Genomic DNA, 19,059 nt, shown 5'->3' on the forward strand with positions numbered 1-19,059 from the left:
AGAACTTGGGAAGTAGGTGGCTTTTATGGCAGGCAGCTAATGGGACTCAGGAATCCTCCTTTCTGAAAAGGGGGAAGGAAATGCAGAAGCAAAAAGCACAGTTGGAAAGAGCTGTGCATGTGTGAGCAAGGACCAGTAGTGCAAACATGGGAGATAAACTGCAAAGCCAGACAGGGGCTGTTCATGGAGGCTCTTGAATTTCAGCTGAGGAGACTGATCTGAACCCAGTGGGCAATAGGGAACCATTGAAGGTTCATGAGCTGTGGAGTGACAGACTCTGAAAGGTTAAGAGGGCTGTGAGGAGGATGTCCTGGTAAGGGGAGACAGAGGCAGGGAGACCAGTTAGAGGGTCATTCCCTTAGTGAAGAGTGCACTAATGAGCAGTGGCAGTGGGGTGGAAGGAGCCAGCTCTCTCGTGTGATGGCTGGTGTGTCTCCTAACCACCCCTGCAACCTAAGGTTGGTTTGCCTTCCCCACTTCTCTTTTTGTTTTCTGTTTTTCCCCAGTTTAAGCAAAGAAGGAAATTCACAAACAACAACAAGCGGCCCCCCTTTCTGTTTCCTCCTCTGCTGGGTCTTAGAATCTGGAATCCCTCTGTTGAGTCTCTGGCTGAGAGACGTCTGTTTTGCTCCATCCCTGTCTTCAGATGCCTACCCTCTGGGATAGCTGTGCCTGAGCCATCGGTTTTTCTATAAATCATAGAGTAGGACTGATTTATTCCTAGAAATTGCCTATCACCAAGGGACCTGCAAAAGGAGGGATACCCTGCCCTGCCCCAAGGGAACTGACTCCGAGTGGGCCTACAAGACCCACACAAGTGAACAACGGGAGATCTGTTGAAGGTCAGAATATTCTCCCAGCTCAGAGAGGATCAATGAGCCCTGTCTACCCCACACAGCTGGTAGGTGCAGAAAGTGGATGGCCAAGGTTGTGCTTTAGCCTCATGCCCCAGACATGGCACTTGGAGAAGGGAGAGCTGGGATCTGGTCCTGAGAGTCTGTACTGAGTCTCCTGGATTCGCAGTGGGGGAGCAGTTCACCCAGAGAACTCTGGAGCTTTCTCAGGGTGAGGGAAAGGATGGAGTCTGAATCCCATTTTCCTTGCACCTCCAGGGCTCTGGACAGGCAGTCTGTTGTCATCCTGACGTCCATAGCCCCCACCCCCACCCCCAGGGTCAGTGTGCCAGGGAATTCCCAGTCCCCGCAGGAGACTCCGGAGGCTTCCGTGACCTCATAGACCTCGGCCGGCCCTCCCCCGGGGGCGGGGCTCCAAGTACCAGGGCTCAACCTGGGCCTCCGAGGGCGGGTCCTGCTCCCGCCTGGCCTGGGACGCGCCATGGGACAACTGACAGCCAAGTTGATGAGCATTTTCGGGAAACAGGGTAAGGGGCGCACAGGGTATCCAAGCGACCGCTTTGATCTGGCTTCCCCCCGGGGCTCCCAGGATTGGGGTCGTCGGGGCGGATGCGTTGGGGAGCCTAGGTCTGGGAGGGTCCTGCGTGGGCGCTCCTTGCCTCCTGCGCGGTCTCCTCTCCTTCCCACTCTCCTCCCGGGCCGCGGGCTTCGGTGCGCCCCGGGGTACGCCCCAGGCGCGGGGCTGGGCGAGCCTCCTTCCTCCGGGTAAACGCCGTAGGTTTCTCGCGATTGTCACTTCACGCTCGGCTCTTTCTCCAGACCCCTTCTTGGCAAGCCCTGAGCTTCCCGGACCCTTGGGACTCACTTTTCTGACAATGTGGCGCGAGGGAGGTGGGGCTCGGCTCGCACTTTCACTATTCGGGAGTGGCGCAGGTGTCCGGCCCGGTGGGAAAGAAACCTGTCCTGTTGGTTCTCTGTTCTTTCTTTTTTTTGGTGGGAAATGGGGGTGGGGGAAGCAGAAGTACCGTGGGAAAGGTCCCCCAGCCTGCTGGGAACACTTGTCTCCTTCGTGGGAGGCTTAGTGGGTCACACAGTCCCTTGGTCATCGCGTTTGACCCTGACCCTGCCCTTCCCCCCGGATGCCTCCAGAGCACAAGGTTATCATCGTGGGACTGGACAATGCAGGAAAGTCCACCATTCTCTACCAGTTGTAAGTGACACCCAGGGGTGGGAGGGAAGGGTTTGTGCTTTCTCACCAGACTGACAAACATTTGGATCAATCACCCGAGCCCTTACCTGGGTTCCCAGGAGGAGTGATGTGGGGAACGCTAGCAGATCGTCCTGGCATAGTGGCCCCTCACTCAGTTCAGTGGCCCCTCGGCCTGGCATTGGAATGCTGCTCGGTGTGGGCAACCCCACTGCGCCCGGCCATCCACCCCTGGCCCCTGCCAAACCCGGCTGCAGGCCGGGCTGGTGGGCAGGCAGGTTCTTCACGCCTCGCTGCTCTGCGCTAACCCCTAGAGGCGGGTCCCTTCTTTTTAACTCCTGCACTGCACCTTTGCGCCTTTCTGCTTCTGCAAACCCAAAAGGGGGGGCCAGTTTTGGGTCCGCTGGGCTCTGTAGCTCCTGGTCTGGCACATGTGCTGAGTCTGGCACATGTGCCGAGTAATTATTCATCAGAGTTTTTCCTCGAAATTCACTCCCTGGATGGTGTCTCTCCCGTTCTGGGGCCTCCAGAGTGTTTACTTAGGACAGATTTTCCCCTGAAAAAGTGACACATATAAATGGATTTTAAAAATTAGAAGAAAAGTCCAAACAGTGCAAGAGTATACACTGAAAAGTAAGTTTCTCTCTCACTCCTAACTCCCAGTTTTACTTCCCAGGCATATAAAAGGGTGTGTTTTTTATGTCCCTATAAACAGAGCACCTTTCCGATGGCCCTCACTTGTGTCTGTCTCATTTTTCCAATCCCTCGCTATTCAAAGTGTGGTCCACAGACCAGCAACATTGGCATCATCCGGAAGCTAGTTAGAAGTGCAAACGCTGGGCCCCAGCCCAGACCCACTGGATCAGAATCTGCATTTTAAGGAAACCCCCAGGTGATTCAACTGCATATTAAAGTTTGGGGAGATTGCTCTATTGAGTATCCTCTCTCTGGGGTCCAAGCCAGGGAAGGACTTGGTCTCATTCCTGTCTGCATTCCCCTGTGTTTGGCAGAGGCTGTCAACCTGGGCTGATTTGTTCTGAATTAGATTCAGCCTGACTTGAGAGCAGAGGGGTAGGAGGTCAGAGCTGGGAGTGGGCTGGGCTGAGCTCTTGGTACCCTCTTCTTCCTCCCCAGCCTGATGAATGAGGTGGTTCATACGTGTCCCACCATCGGTAGCAACGTGGAGGAGATTGTTCTGCGAAAGACCCACTTCCTCATGTGGGACATAGGGGGACAAGAGGCTCTGCGCTCCACCTGGAACACATACTACTCCAACACTGAGGTGAGGTGGGCACTGGGGCTGGAGGGGCTGTGTGATATTAGGCAGCTACTTAACCTCTCTGAGCCTTGGTTTCCCTACCTGTGAGATGGAGATCATAAATAATGACCCCCCTGAGTTGTTGTGAAAATTAAATAATAAAACAATAACTAATGCATGTATGTCAAATACTTATACAGCACAATGCCTGCTAATATTTTTTAATATTTCCTAGCAGCTTTGTCTGTTTACTGGCCACTTTTGTTTGATGCACTGAATGGGGTAGACCCATTGTCTCCAGGCGTTTTTACTTACTCACGCTGGAAGGGGTAGAATTCAGTGGTTTCATTCCTGGAATGAGACAGCCAAGTTCAGATTCCAGCACTGCCATTCATTAGTCATGTGACTGAGGGCAAGGTATGTCACCTTGCTGAACCTCAGTCTCCTCACTTGTAAAGGGGAACAATAATACAGTTGACCCTTGAACAACATGGGTTTGAACTGCCCGGATCCACTTATATGTGGCTTTTTTCAAAATATATACAGTCAGGGGTTTGCACTAATGGATTCAACCAACTGTGGATCAAAAACAGCATTTTCCATCCGCGGTTGGGAGTCCACAAATTCGGAGGGCCGACTGTATGCATTGTTCTATGCCATTTTATATAGGGGACTTGAGCATCCGTGGATTTTGGTATCCACAGAGGCCCTGGAACTAGTCCCCCACGATACCGGGGGAGGACTGAAATTTTGGGGGAGTCAAAAACTATACGTGGATTTTCAACTGTGTGGGAGCTGGTCACCCCTTTCCCTCACGCTGTTCAAGGGTCAACTGTAGTTTCAGTTCCAAAGGGCAGTGGTGAGGCCTAAATGGAGTCAAATGCCCAGGGCATAGCATAGCCTCTGGCATGAAATCTGAGCTTGTGTTGTGTATGCCCTGTGTCTGGTTGGAAAGGGAAATTAAAATGGGACAAAACTAAATAAATTTAAGAAAAAACAACAAAATGAGACCAGGGCAGTGAGATCTTGAGACTGGACAGTTTGTTTTCTGTGGGACTTGCATCAGGGTAGTGCGGAGGCCAGGGGGGAGCGCAGCTGGGCAGAAGGCACCTTCACCGAAGAGAAAGCCCACTGCTCATGGTTCCCCTCTGCTGGCCAGTTCATCATCCTTGTGGTAGACAGCACGGACCGGGATCGGCTGCTGACCGCTCGGGAGGAGCTGTATAAGATGCTGGCCCATGAGGTAAGCCCCTGTGATTGGGAGAGGGCCCAGTGTACTTGCTGTGTGACCTCAGCTTACTCAGCCTCTCTGAGCTTCATTCCTGAAGATCCAGTGTCTGAGAGCCTCTAGCTCAGCAGCTTGGGCAGGGCTAGTTTATCTCAGATGAAGGGCAGTAATGCTCTCAGCACAGTTGACCGCAGAAGCCAAAGTTGCTGGTTCAGGTCCTCACACCACTTCCCACTCAGACAAATCACTTTGCCTCTCTAATTCTGTTTCCCCAACTATAAATTGGGGAGAATCATCGAATACCTATGTCATGGGACTACTAAGGATTATGTGAGCTGGTTTGGAGGCATCCATGAGCTGTTGGTGTCATTTGCTGGGGTTGCTATGTTGGGACAGGGCCCCCATCCCCACCCCACTTGGGCATGGGCCTCTCTTGGCAGGATAGCAGGGAAGCCAGGAGACACTCATGCAACACTGGGAAGGGAGGCTGGGCCCTGGCAGGCTGACTGGAGCTGAGCTTCTCTGTCCACAGGCTCTGCGAGATGCCTCCGTCCTGATCTTTGCCAACAAGCAGGATATGAAGAACTCCATGACTACTGTGGAGATCTCCCAATTCCTCACACTTAGTGCCATCAAAGACCACCCGTGGCACATACAGGGCTGCTGTGCCCTCACCGGGGAAGGGTTAGTGGCCGTCCCACCTGGACCTCCAGGGTCTGGCCAAACCAATGAACATTCTCCTGCCTCTCCTGTCAGAATCTGGTTCACAGTTAGTCAAGTCAGTTGAGCACATTCCCACAGTTGAGATGCTGTGGGTAAGCGGTGAGCAAGAGTCCCTGCTCTCAAGGGGCTTGTTCAAGTGGGGAGAGAGGTGACAATCCACCTAAACGCAAACATTTTAGGTACTCATAAGTGCTATGAAGAAAGTGAAACTGGATCGTAGTGATAGAGGGGTGGGGATGGGTCCGGTTTAGCTCTGGTGGTCAGGGACAGCCTTCACTGGGAGATATCTCCTGAGCTGAGACCCAAATGAAGAGGGGAAAGCCATAGGAAGACTGTGGACAAGCCTTTTAGGCAGAAACCACTGACCCTTTCTGACCTTGAGTTTCCTGATCTGTAAAGAGGAGGGAGACTAAACCTACTCTCTCTCAGTGTTTCTGTAGAGAGTAAGTTATATCGTTCATTCAACATTAATTAAGCACCTATTTGTGCCAGGCAGTGTTCTTCTAGGCACTGGAGAAACAAAAGTGAACAAAACAGACAAAAATACCTGCCCTCGTGGAGATTACTTTCCAGGAGGGAGAAAAGACAATAAACAATTAAAATAAAAAATATATAGTAAGTTAAAAAGTGCTAAGTGCTCAGGGGAAAAGTCAGAAAGGAAAGGTAATTGGAAGTACGTGGGGAGGGGGAGGGGTGTTGCAATTTTAGATTAGCTATCCAGAGGGGCTGCTGAGAAGGTAGCTGCTGAGCAAACACACCTGAACAATGTGAAGGAACTAGGTCACGGTCATATAGAAGGGCCTTGTATCAGGCCCGGGGCGCTCCCTTTCCTCTTCCTTGAGTGGAATCACAGCAGGCTGAGGACCTAGATGGCTGCTTAAAGAAGGGGAGGCTTTAGGCAGGTCAGCTCAAGGACCCACACATTTCTGGTAATGTCTTGCTATCCCCTGGGTCAAGAGGATCCTTCTCTTCCAACCCACAGTTAGTTCAATTAACCAGCATTTCGTAAGTACCCCCATGTGCCATGCACTGTGTCAGGTGATACAGACATGACCAAGACCCTCTAGCCCCCTGCCCCTTGCTCTTGGCATTGCTACAGTCTAATGGGAGAACTTGCTTAAGGGGTCTCTTCTCAGGCCTTTGAAATCACCTTGGCGCTGCCTCCTGCGATGGAGTGGGTGGGAAGGAGGCATTAGAGATTTGCCCAGAGACATTGCTAGGGTAGGTCTCCAGGCTCCTTCCTTAGAGAAGCCCCTGCTGATCCCCAGACATCCAGAGGCCTCTGTACATCTCCTCCCTAACCTTTATTACAGTATGTGGTTATGGAATTATTTATTTGATCATTTGTTTAGTATCCATCTCCTCTGTTGGATGTGAGCCCCAGGGGGCATGTCTGATTTTTCACCAGTAACTGCAGTGCCTAGCACAGTAGCTGGTATATAGTAGGTACTCAGTCTGTTTATATTTACTGACTGAAAGACTAGATGTAACTTCAGTTGCCCCCTCAGTCAGCTTTGGGCAGGGGCTGGGGGCTTGAAGGTCATCATCCGCATGGCATGTGCTGACCCTTGCCCTGTTCCTTTCTGCAGGTTGCTTGCTGGGCTCCAGTGGATGCAATCTCGGGCCACTGCCAACTGATGTCCCAGCCTGAGGCCAACCAGAAACTTTGGGGTTTTGCATGAACTTCATGGGTGGAGAACCCAAGTGACTATTTATTACTTTTCTACGATTCTCTGGTGGGAGCAGGGGCAGCTATGGACAGTGAGATTGCCAGTGCCCACCTAACTCCACACAGAGGAGCTAGACTGTATACCCTGAGTTGCTGCAGACAGGCCAGCAGGAAAAGCTGCCCCTCACTCCATGGAAGCAGGTGTTCTTGGAGACGCCAGGGAAATGTTGGGTGGATTAGGAAGTGGAACCTCCTCCCCTCAGTTCTCCACCTCTCTGTAGGAAAAATGGAGGGGCAGAGTAAGAGACTCCTTTCTTTCCTAGATCCCAACCCCCTCACCTCCACCCCAGCTTTCTGGCCCCTCAGCCATCTTTGGGCAAAGGATATTCTAGAAAGGTGAAGGAGTTGGGCTCAGGGGAAGGAAGGCAGACCCAAAAGCTGGGAGGGAGAGGGAGTGGGACAGGACATCCCAGACAGGAACAGTCCTTGGCACTGCAGGGAGTTCCACTCCTTCCCTGCCTTTCCACTCCCTCGGAGATGCTGGCTCTGAACACAGCTTTTGAGCTTTAAGACACCCTCTATGCCCTTCATTCCCAGTGTCCTTCCAATGTAAATCTCACTCCTACAAAATGACCCAGGTTCCTTGTTTATCTTGTGTCTTTTTGTACTGATTTTGTTTCATGTTGTATTAGGGTTTTTTAAAATAAAGGTGTAATAAATGAAAAGTCTCACCTCTTATTTCTGCCTTATTGAGTAGGGGTCCTTATGGGTTGGAAAAGCCCCGGAGTCCTATCTAGGTGGAGCTGGAGACAGGATGGAAACCCAGGCTGCCCTGTATACAGGGAGCAATGCTATTACCCCAGAAGACCTGGCATGGTCTTGGGGTCACTTGGTCTCTCTCTTCTTGCCAAGTCATGCAGTGGATATCTTGGCGAGAGCCTGGTCACAGATACAGGGGGCCCAGGATTCTTTAACCCTGTGGTTTTCCTGAGGAGTGATTGTGAAAGAAGAATCCAGGAATTCTAGCAGTCCCTATTCAGATTCTGCTTTTTCTTTTTCCATTAGGTTATTCTGGCACAACCCTCCGATAAAAACACAAGTTGATACCGTTTCCTTATTCCACAGAAATTTACTCTAACAAGAAAGCGTTTCCCAGGTGGGGGTATAGCTCAGTGGTAGAGCATTTGACTGCAGATCAAGAGGTCCCCGGTTCAAATCCGGGTGCCCCCTCTCCATACCCAGACTTTTCCAACTTTCTTAGCCTTGCGCTCCACCTCTCCGCGCTCTCCCACAGGTGACAGGAGAGGCGGCCTCGGGCCCTGCCAATCTCTTTTGCAGTCGGTGAGGATGGAGGCCAAGCCCTGCCACTTGCGTGCGTGTTGTGAGGGTGGAATGCACTGCGAGGGAGGGCGTGGACCTTGGGGTTGTTCCTGTGAACTGTGAGCGTGTCTAAGAGTGGAATGCGCTGCGAGAGAGGGCTTTGACCTTCGGGTTTATCCTTGTGGGCTGTACAGACGGCCCACGCCCCTAGGTAGGGGGCAGGTGGTCGCACTTTCAGGTCGCCTGGCCAGTGACCCGAGGGCAGTTCTCTGGGAGGGAGGCTGAGTTTCTAAGGGCGAGGCTTGGGCTGGGGAAGGAAGGCCCGGAGAAGTCGGCGTAACAGTGTAGGAAGGAGAGAGGGGCGCTGAGCGGGAGTAAGGGGCCTATAGCAGGGCAAAAGATGGGGACCCCGGCCCAAAGGAGCGCCCGGAAGTGAGGGATCTCGAGAGATCTCCAGGAACTCACCCTCCCGCATACCCATATTGCTTTTTCTTACACCGTCAGAAGTCTTTAACTTAGTGCTTCATAGAACAAACCCTGTATTCAGATGTGTAATTGCTTGAAACTTATATCCTTCCCACTGCTGTAAACCTCGGACCGTGCTTCACCGCTCCTGGCGGCGCCTGTGTAGAAGCAGCGTTAAGATGCCTTTTGCCGCGCTCCTGCCAGCAGAGGGGGTATAGCTCAGTGGTAGAGCATTTGACTGCAGATCAAGAGGTCCCCGGTTCAAATCCGGGTGCCCCCTGTCGCCTCATTTTAAGGCACCAAACTCAGTGCCTCGAACAGCTATTTTTCTCAACGCGTTACCCTTTTTCTTCCACAGTTTTATATTGACCTTTTCTTCCTTACCGCTCTTTTAGCAGACGAGAAGCGGTGAGAGAATTTAACAAGTTCACAGCAGTGGCTCTACAAATATGGTCCCGGGACTAGCACCACAACCCGGGGATGTGTTAGTAATGCAGGTTCTCGCCCTCACCCTAAAACTACTGAATCAGAAACTTCGGGATGGTGCCCAGAAATCTGATTTTTAATTAGCCCTCCAGGTGATTCTGATGTACATGCAAGCTCTAGAGGCTAACGTTTTTAAAAATTGACACGCCATTTGCTTCTAATTATTTGTGAGTTGCTGTCTCAGCCTGAGCCCTTGTAGAAGACTTTATAAAACAGACTGCGGGGCACCCTGAACTGGGGTATGTCCAAAGAGGCCCGGCCGGAGCTGCAATCCCGTCCTGGGACCTCTCACCTTGACCTCTCAGACGGTAGGGGCGAGGTCAGATGTGGACGAGTTGGGCCAGAGCCCGAGTTTGCGGACGGCATCTGGGCAGTTCCGGGAAAGTGAGGGAGGGAAACCGCAAAACACGCGCGTTGCGGGTCGTCACATGGTCACTAGAGGGCAGCATGAAGCCGCATCTGAAAGTGGCAGCCTATTTAATCCTATTTGAGAGTCTGCAAAGTCGGGATTTAAATTAGATTAGAATTTACGGACAGGCTTGCCTCGTTCCTCCGAAAGGGAATAAAGGGTTTAGGACTGGAGGAGTTCGTTGCTGGGACCCTGGGTCCTGAGGAAGGAGGAACTGGGATTCTGAGAAATTATAGTCTTTAGTTCTTTTTTCACTCCAGCTCGCACTGTTCCTTCTCTGGTCCCCTCTCATGTCACTTCTCCTGGGGAATTGCCCCCCATGACGCTCAGTTTCTATACAGCTCTTCGCGATTTTGCAGTTCCTAGTTCCCAGACCAGTGGGAGCCCCCTCCCCCCCTTCACTCTCCCAACCTCCAGCGCTCCAGCTCCTTGCTGTCGCACGAAGTAGGTCAGGGGAGGGAAGAGGCACCTCCGAGTCCTGACCTGATTCCCTGCCGTCTATTAAATCTCCTAAATTGCGGGTATTTTTATTCTGTTCTGGAAGGGAAAAAAAAAAAAATCTATCCCCAGAGCCTGTGGCAAGGGGGTGAACCGTCTTCTTGTTCTGGGGCTGGCTTTGAAGATTGACAGGGTCGGGCCCTGAGCAGGCCTGGGGTCCCCATAGAGGGGTGGCCTGGGTTACCTTCTGGGGGTGGGGAGAGGTCCAATCTATTTCAAAGCAAGGGTGAACCCGGCCCCCTCCACCCCTAAGTTTGCAGGGCTGGGGGGCAACATGGTGCCGGAAATGGGGTTTTGCCTGGTAAAGTGAAGAGGAGCCCTGGGAGAGGGGTGGAATTCATGCATCTGCTGGGGAGTGGAGCTGGGGGTCTTTGCTGCAAGGGGTGATTCCCGGGATGGGGATGGGCATCCACATAACTCCGAGGAACAGCCCGGAAAGTCGGGAAACCTGGTGGAGCTGGGGGGGGGGGGGGGTGGCAGGAGCCCAGGACCCGAGGAAAGGGTGCCAGTCCCTTCCTGGGGTCTGGTCCCCAGAATCTTCTCTCTGCTGCTCTCCCCAGGGGAATGGAGGGAGGGAAGGGAGGCAGGAACTAAGGTGCGGTATTGGGGGCGGGCAGCTGATGCCCCTCGGGGGCTCTCTCAGTCCCAGGGTCTCCCGCGGGTCCGCCTACCCCGCCCCGCCCCCTCCCCCCGGGTCCTGGGAGCGGCTGCGGGAGCTCTGCAAGGGCCGGGGAAACTGGGAGAGCTCCGCAGGCGCCGCGCCCCCCGCCCCGCCCCCTCGCGGTCCCCGCTCCCCGCGCCCGGCCGCCGCCGCTCGGCTCGCTCCCCGCCCGCTCGCGCTCGCCGCTCCCGCCGCCTCGTCGGTCCCCGCGCTCCGCCGCCGCCGCCGCCGCCGCCGCCGCCGCCGCCTCGCCACCCACCCCTCCGCCCGCTGGCCTCCGGGACCGCGCGGCCGAGCCGGGGCTTCCTCCCTCCGCAGCAGCGGGCCGGGGGCGGTCCTGGCGCCTACCATGCGGGGAGAGCTCTGGCTGCTGGTGCTGGTGCTCAGGGAGGCGGCCCCGGCGCTGGGCCCCCAGCCCGCAGCAGGTAGGGCTGCCCCGAGTTGGCCGGGTGGGCCGGGGGCGAGCAGGGGGACGGGCATGCCGGCGTGGGCACCCGCAGGTACCGACCGGCTGCTGGTGTCCGGGGGTGGGGGGGTGCGGGGGTACTGTCCGAGGGAGGCCAGGAGCCCTGTGGGCTGTGGCAGGTGGACAGGGACCCCACTTTCCTAAACACATAGGGCGTGCGAGTGAGGGTGGAGTCATCAAAAATTGCCTTCCTGGAAGGACACTAGGGGTACCCCTGTGGAGGGGGCGCCATAAGGCAGTGGGCTGTGGTCCCAAGGGGACGGTGGGAGGCCCTAGGGACCCCTGGCCCCTCGGGGCAAGGCTGATTCTGAGATGGGGAGCCTGCCAAGCTTTGCCTCCTGTTTCTCTTCCCTACCCCCACTCCCAAGCTCACCCACGTTGGGTCTGAGTAGATTTGGGGGCTGGGTGGGAGCAACCAGGGGGATGGTGGAGACCCAGCATCTCTCCCAGAGGAAGGGCAGTGGTGGCCTGGGACTGACGCCTTCCTCTCTCTGTCTGGTACCTGGAGAGCAATCCTGGGCCCAGGAAGAAACAACTTGCTGCTCTTCTGTCCTCCAGTCTCTGGGGTCCCCCTGTCACTCCTGCTCTGCTCTGTCCTGTGGCCTTTGGCCTTTGGCCTTCAGCTGCTCTGGCTCTAGATTGGGGGTGGGGGGGAGGGCTCCTGTCTGCACACTCCTCTTCCCCTACACCACTGTCCCACAACCATCTCTCTCACCTGGAAGTCCTTTCTGAGATCTACCATGAATCTCTCATGTTAGAAAAGAACCATCTTTCAACAGGTAATTTTACATTCTCCTCATGCACCCAGACCTTCTGTGGGGTTAGGGAGCTGGGTAATTTGCAGTCAAGCCTCTTGACAGAATTAGCAAGATAGAGCTCTATGCCTCACTGACATCGGTGTCCCCCAGATGGGACAGAGCAGTGTGTGTGTGGGGGGAAGGGGACTGTTGTAGTTGGGTTGCTGCTTCTCAGGGGGTATGCTAGCATCAAGCACAGTGTCAGTGACACATTCTTGTCTTTAATGGTCCCTGTATGTAGCTGATAAAGGCCTGGGTCCCTGTTGAGAAGGAGGGTAGGGAAGGGTGCTGGTGGTGGAGATGTGGGCAGAGAGCAGTGGAAGCTGATGTGGCAAGAGGCTGATGGTGCAGAGCCACCAGATTTCAGGGAGACCACACAGAGAGTGGCCAGAGACTTGGCTTCTGTTCCCAGCATCTCACTGGCTGTGTGACCTTGAGCAAGTTATTTTCCTTCTCTGGGCTTATTGACTCCTTATATAGTGAGGTTGTGGGCAAAATCTTTGACTCTTGGTGGTGGGATTATGAGAGATCTTTTTTTCTTTTTTTATGATTGTCTTCCCTTTTTTGATTTGTTATGATATGTACGGGTGATTGATAATTGAAAGAAAACAAACCCAATATAAAAAGGAAGAGGCTGGATAGGTCAACTTTTTAATCCTCACCTGAGGATATTTGTTTCCATTGCTTTTCAGAGAGAGTGAAGGGGGGGGAGGGAGAGAGAGACATCGATGTGCCTCCATCGTTTGCCTCCCTCATGCATCCCTGAGCTGGGGATCGAGCCTGCGACCGAGGTACATGCCCTTGGCCAGAATCAAACCTGGGACACTGAGCCAAACCGGTTAGGGCTGGACAGGCCAATTTGTCTCCCCGACCCTGCGGGATCTTCTGAGCTCAGGATGTGACAGGGTTGATGAGGGAGGGCTCTGAACCTCTACAGGACTAGAAGAACCATGGAGAGAGTTGGGAAAGGGGAGTTGGGATGTAAGAGGGATGTGCTGGGGGATGGTGGCCAGACCCAGGCCTGGCTGAAGGCCGCCTCTTCAGAGCTGGGTTGAGGTAACAGACACCTGGGCGGCCAGCAAGAGCAGGGCAGGCAGAGACTTGAGTCACGTCTCTAAGTAGAGGACACTCTGTCTTCTTGGCTTTGACAGAGATTCAGCCAGGGAAAGTGGACTTTCTCTGCAGCAGGAGAGATGGGTGAGACCTCAGGAAGCTCTAGGAAGCCGGAGGGGGTAGTTATTGACTCTGTTTAGTGATTTTTTTCACAAGGCCAGGCTGGATTGCACAGAGGGGCTAAATGGATGCGGGGATATCTTTGGGGGAGGATAGGTGTGGGGGGAGGGCATTCTGGGGGAGGGCCACTAGGGAGGGACAGCTCAGCTCTGATGGGAACTGAAGGGCTTCTGCCATTCAGCGCTAAGGCTCCCCAGCTGTCTGGGCTGGGTGGGCGGATGGCTCAGCAGGGAGCTGAGATCTCCTGTCCAAGGTGTACTGGCTACCGTAGTAACAAGAAGGTGTCTTCAGACTGGAAGATAAAGCTGGCAACTTCATAGAATATAAGAGAATTTATTATACGATAATTTACTTACGGGAAGATTAGGTCTAAGTGGACAGACGGCCCAGCAGTTTGAACAAATTATTCTCTGCTAACAGACCCTTGTTGCAGTACTTTAATAGCACAACGTGGACCCTAATGACTGACAGGACCAAGGGACAAAGGACGCAGTATCGCCAGGGCCCGTACCACCTGGTGGTCTTGTGGTAGAAAATTGTTTCTAATCAACATTATCACCAGTTTGATATTTATCTCAGTTGTCATGCCACTCTGGCTGTTACTAAAAAAATATTTATGGCTGCATTTTAAGGAACAAAGATAATCATGCACTAGAAAGTGGAACATGCTTGCTAAAGACAAGGAAGTTGGTCAGATTTTATAGCATGAAACTTAATTGGACACAGAGATGGAGTTGGTTTTGTTCATATCTAAATCCAAACATCCCTCCCTCCTGATGGACTGGCAAGCTTGGTGGAGCCTTGAAGTTTTATCCATTAGAATGGGAGCAGGAGGAAAAAGATGAGGGGCAGAGGGAGAGGCCAGGAGAGGGTGACAGACAGACAGACAGATGGACAGACAGGAAGATGGCCTTGGGAGGCCCAGCGGGAGCAGTGGACATTGAGGGTCTGGCCCAGGTAGAACCAGAGGTGTCTAAAACAGACGTGCAAGGAAGAGGCAGCTAGAGTTGGTGTCCTGGCCTGGGAGTCAGGAGACCAGGCCCAGCACCAACCCCTGGTGACCCCGCAACTTCTTCCTTTCTCTGAGCCATGGTTTCCCCTTCTATAAAATGGGATTTAGACCAGATTGTTTAGGGCCCCTTTAGCCATGATTCTGCTTCCAGCCTCCTCCTTGCCACTAGGAATTTCCAAACAAACTAAGACTAAAATCCAAACTTCTAAACGTGGTCATCAGACAGCCTCTCCCCACCCTCACACCTGCCTCCCCCTCCCTGGTCCATCCCTCAACACACTCAGGCTGCCTCCCTTCCAGCCTTCAGGTAACTGGCTTCTCACCCAGGTCTTAGCTCAAGGGCCACCTCCTCAGAGAGCCCCACCCTAATGGCTTTGTCCAGAGTAACAATACCCTTTTCTTCATAGCACATATCACCATCTTCCATTGTCTTATTTGCCATATTATTAATCTTGTATGTTTTATCCAACTGGAATCTTCATAGTCATAGGGGTCGTGTATGCCTGATCACCATTGTCACCCCAGCAGAGTCTCAGTAAATGTATATTGAATGAGTGAGTGACTCAGAGGTGGTCACAGACACCAGAACCTTCCTTCGAGAGAACTCACAGGAAACCAAACTCTCCTCTCCTCTCCTCTCCTCTCCTCTCCTCTCCTCTCCTCTCCTCTCCTCTCCTCTCCTCTCCTCTCCTCTCCTCTCCTCTCCTCTCCTCTCCTCTCCTCTCCTCTCCTCTCCTCTCCTCTCCTCTCCTCTCCTCTCCTCTCCCCTCCCCTCCCCTCCCCTCCCCTCCCCTCCCCTCCCCTCCCCTCCCCTCCCCTCCCCTCCCCTCCCCTCCCCTCCCCTCCCCTCCCCTCCCCTCCCCTCCCCTCCCCTCCCCTCCCCTCCCCTCCCCTCCCCTCCCCTCCCCTCCCCTCCCCTCCCCTCCCCTCCCCTCCCCCTCCCCTCCCCTCCCCTCCCCTCCCCTCCCCTCCCCTCCTCTCCTCTCCTCTCTCCTTTGGAGCTACTTGGTGGTCCTTTCCTGCCAATTCCTGTGCCTCCTTCCCTCTCCCCAGATGAGGGTCCTCAGTGGGACCTGCGTGCCTGCCAGCAGGAGGGGAGAGAGGGAGGTGGGGGCTTTGTAACTAGGAGGCAGGATTTCAGTCAGGACCTAGAGCCTTTCCCAAGCCCCTCGGAAAGTCGATCCTCTTGTGAAACCCAGGGAAGGCTGGGTGTTTTGTGTGTGTTATTTTGTTAAAGACTCAAATGTCCTACCAAGTGTAGGTTTTATCATCCCCATTTTACAGATGAGGAAACTGAAGCTGAGAGAGATTTTGCAATTTGTCCAGTGTTACAGTCAGTAAGCAGTAGACTCAGGCTTCATTCTCGAGCTTGTCTGATTCTAAACCTGTGCTCCCTTGTTGCTACGACATTACAGTGAGGGCTTCCAATGGGGCAGTGCCCCAGGGGCGGGTCTATCAGCCCTGTGGATCACTGGTGCTCAGGGCATTTAAAGATCCTTCCTCCCCCCCCTCCCTCCCCCCCTCCCCCCCTCCCCCCTCCCCCCTCCCTCCCCCCCTCCCCCCCTCCCCCCTCCCCCCTCCCTCCCCCCCCTCCCTCCCTCCCTCCCTCCTCCAGTCCATCATCCTTGTGACCTTACTGAGTATTTTCTCTGTGTCAGGCACCTGGAGCCTACAGAGGCAAAGGCAGCAGCAATATGTTGGGATCAGGGCTGGGGTAGCGCATTTGGGGCGACTGGGAGAGATGTCAGGGGATGCGCTGGGAAGAAGTGACATCTCGTGATGCTTAAGGGTGAGCTAGAGCTCATCGGGAGAAGGGTTTATTTATGGAGCAGAGTGATCCTGGCTCAGAAACTGCATGCGTGAAGCCTTGTGGCCAGAGAGAGCAGGGCTGGGTCCTGGAGAGGGCTGTGGGGAGACACAGGCTGGAGGAGAGGGCAGGAATCCAGTCAAAAGGGGCCTCGAATGCCGGGTAGAGTTGCTAGTTGCTGAGTCCTCAGCAGGAGGGCTGTGGCGAGGGGGACACATGGGAAAGTTGGAATCAAGTTTGTCTCCTAGATGCTCTGGTGGGCATGTGGGAGAGCAGCTGAAGGACATTAAAAGTGAAGGCTGAAGTAGCTACTGGACTGAGTGGTGGCCGTGGGGCTGGGATGGCAAGCTTCGGTGATGCTGAGATGAGGGTGGCTTGGACCAGGCACTGCGGTGGCACGACCTGGCCTCCTGAAATCAGCCCATTGCTTCATGCCTTGGAGCAGGCCAGTGGCATGTTAAAGGGGTTGGGGCACTGCCACTAGGCTTCCCCCTCCAAGACAGGGGACAGTCTCCCAGAGCAGCTCCCAGGTTCAGGTCCAGTGGTTCTCAGAGCAGGGCATCCAGGAGCCCAGCCCACATGCCAGTCCTGCCCTGGGGCTGCCCCTGCACCTTGGAAACAGCGTGGGGTTGCTGGCCACGCCTTGCTGCCTTTTCTGTGGTCTGAGCAGACCCTGGAGCTGGAGCCAGCCTGCCTGAGTGCAGATTCTGCCGTGGACTGGTTGCGTGACCATGTTGACATTCCTTAACATCGCTGTGTCTCGGTTCCCCAATTTGCAAAACGGATCTAAAACTGGCACCTACCTCATGGGGTTATTGTGGGATTAAATGAGTTAATGTGTTTAAAGCACTTAGTGCTGGCACAGAGTAGCAGTTCTCTAGAAGTTAGCTGTCATTTTCATTATTACTGTTACTACTGTGACATCCCTCTAGACCGTGTGCTACTCAGGGCCATGGTGAATGAGTGGCTGAATTAATGAAAAGTGTGTTCTGGAAGCTTCTTGCCCTCACTCACATGCAGAGGCAGGGAGCAGCGAGGTTTGGATAGGTGTGTAACACAGGCATGAGCACGCAGGGAGGAGGCTGGGGCCTTCAGGCGAGTCTGTGTGTACTCGCACACGTGTGTATGCACAGGCACGTGGGCCCTTGCACACACACACGTGAGCAACCAGCTGTGTTGGCTCCCTCCACGGGCTGATGGGGTGATGTCCTGTCCTAGCCAGCTGGGAGGGGGAGGGTGGCAGGGAGACAGAGTGTGTGGTTTGGGAAGGCAGGATTCAGGACTAGGCCAGGGTGGGGCAGACTCCTCTCTATCCTTTGCCCTACCCTTCTTCAGGGACTCTGCCTCTGACCCTGGTCCTGAGCCCTCTATTATAAAGCCTTCTCATTTCTGTTTCTTATTTGAGGCTCATAGCAGCCTGTGCCATAGACATGATTATTGTTCCCATTTTAGTGATGAGGAAACTGAGGCTTAGCAAAGTAAACTGATGGGTCCAAGGCCGAACAGCTTGTGGGTACAAGTGTGTCCCCCCCCAACCCACCTCTAGCTGGGCACCACCTCCCTGCCCTCTCCCCAGGCCTTGGGCCCCACCATCCAGGCACCCTCCTGTCTCAGTTGTAGGACTGTGATGCCCGCAGATCCCAGCATCCCTATCCAGGCTGGCCGAGCTCCTCCACTTGCTCTGCACATGCTCCTTTCCTGTCCTGGCTCCTGCCCAGGCCCGAGGGCTGCTTGCAGGAGGACCTGGAGAGCCGGGCAGCCCAGCCCAGCACAAACAATCCTATTTCCAGAGGCGGCTGTGGGCCTCACCCAAGAAGGGCAAGGCGGCCCTGGCTTGGGGTATGTACCAAGGGCAGGCTGTCTTCCCAGCACTGGGCTCAGTCCATCTCAGCCAGTGGGCATTTTGGGGAAGGGGTCCGGAGACCGACCCTCTTCCCATCTTCTCCAGAGCATCTGGTTGCGATTAGGGGCAGAGAAGTGAGAGGGGCCGGCAAGGGTCCAGCAGGCGCCAGCAGCCAAGAATGACTTAATTGGATAAAATGTCTAATGACAAACCAGAGCCTCACAGCAAAGAGTCCTGGCCCCAGCCCCAGGCTTGGTCCTGGCCAAACCTTGTCTCAACCTCTGTGCTTGCTGGCTCCCAAGTTACCTCCAGTATCGTGTGCTCAATTATGCAGTGATTGAGCACCTACTGTTTGCTAGGCACTGAGGATACACATTTGCAGAAGGTGGGAGAGTCCTGGGGGCACCAGGGAGACAAGCACATAGTTACAGCACCGGTGGATGCTCTAGGAAAGAGGGCTCTATCCAGGAGCTCTGGGGAGTGGGTGGGGACAGGCGGAGGTTGAGAGGGCATCTGACACAGGGTAGGCCTGAAATTCATAAAGATCGCAGGGACTATCAGATCCACGTGTCTGGTAGCCTGTGTCCCATAGACATATCCCTAGTAGGGGTGGAAATTGAAGTGGCAATATAAGACATGTCTTTGAGGGCATACATCTTTCTGAAATGGACAAGCATGGTTTCTGTGCCATTTAGAATAAATTTAATGAGGGAACTGAGTCTAGGAATGGCTGCGAAATGGCCTGGGTGCCACCGCTTTCCAACCCTGTGCCGTGGCAGACATTGCTAACTGATCATAACAATCTTGCCTGCTAAACACAAATGGAGTCTCAGAGTTCTTTTTAATTAGAGTGCTCCTGGCTGTCACTAACTGATAGGAGATGGGTTTTAAGATGAAAGCTATTTGCCATCCTTGATGGTGTCTAAGCTCCTTATTTTATGGGGAAAGTGACTGCCCGAGGTGTTGGAAGGTAGTGATAGGATTATACAGTGGCCCCCACTATGGAGACATCTTTGACTGTCACACCTGGGAGGAAGTGGCATCTAGTGAGTAGAGGCCAGGGATGCTGGTAGACATGTTACAATGCTCAGAAACCACGTGCCCCCCAACAAAGAGTCATCCA

At 54.0% G+C, this 19,059-nt stretch overlaps 2 protein-coding genes and 2 non-coding genes across 4 annotated transcripts in view; all 4 read left to right on the forward strand.

Annotated features, from left to right (window-relative positions):
* The first annotated feature begins 1,854 nt into the window (after nt 1–1,854).
* ARL5C (ARF like GTPase 5C) lies at nt 1,855–7,632 on the forward strand. Its single transcript, XM_016202228.2, is given in 6 exon segments — nt 1,855–1,986; nt 1,988–2,064; nt 3,196–3,343; nt 4,479–4,562; nt 5,080–5,231; nt 6,860–7,632. Coding segments are annotated over 6 exon segments (642 nt in total). The 3' UTR covers nt 6,909–7,632.
* Nucleotides 7,633–8,097: 465 nt separating this feature from the next.
* On the forward strand, nt 8,098–8,169 carry TRNAC-GCA (transfer RNA cysteine (anticodon GCA)). The gene has a single exon. It is a non-coding gene; the product is annotated as a tRNA-Cys (tRNA).
* A 763-nt stretch (nt 8,170–8,932) lies between these two features.
* TRNAC-GCA (transfer RNA cysteine (anticodon GCA)) lies at nt 8,933–9,004 on the forward strand. The gene has a single exon. It is a non-coding gene; the product is annotated as a tRNA-Cys (tRNA).
* A 2,123-nt stretch (nt 9,005–11,127) lies between these two features.
* The window catches only part of PLXDC1 (plexin domain containing 1), a 56,648-nt gene continuing 48,716 nt past the window's right edge, over nt 11,128–19,059 (forward strand). Inside the window, exon 1 of the mRNA XM_087826146.1 lies at nt 11,128–11,203. Within this exon, the coding sequence (XP_087682272.1) occupies nt 11,128–11,203 (76 nt within the window). The remainder of the gene's footprint in view (nt 11,204–19,059) is intronic.

The sequence above is a fragment of the Miniopterus natalensis genome, chromosome 17, assembly GCF_054644295.1.
Source record: "Miniopterus natalensis isolate mMinNat1 chromosome 17, mMinNat1.hap1, whole genome shotgun sequence".
Lineage (NCBI taxonomy): Eukaryota > Metazoa > Chordata > Mammalia > Chiroptera > Miniopteridae > Miniopterus > Miniopterus natalensis.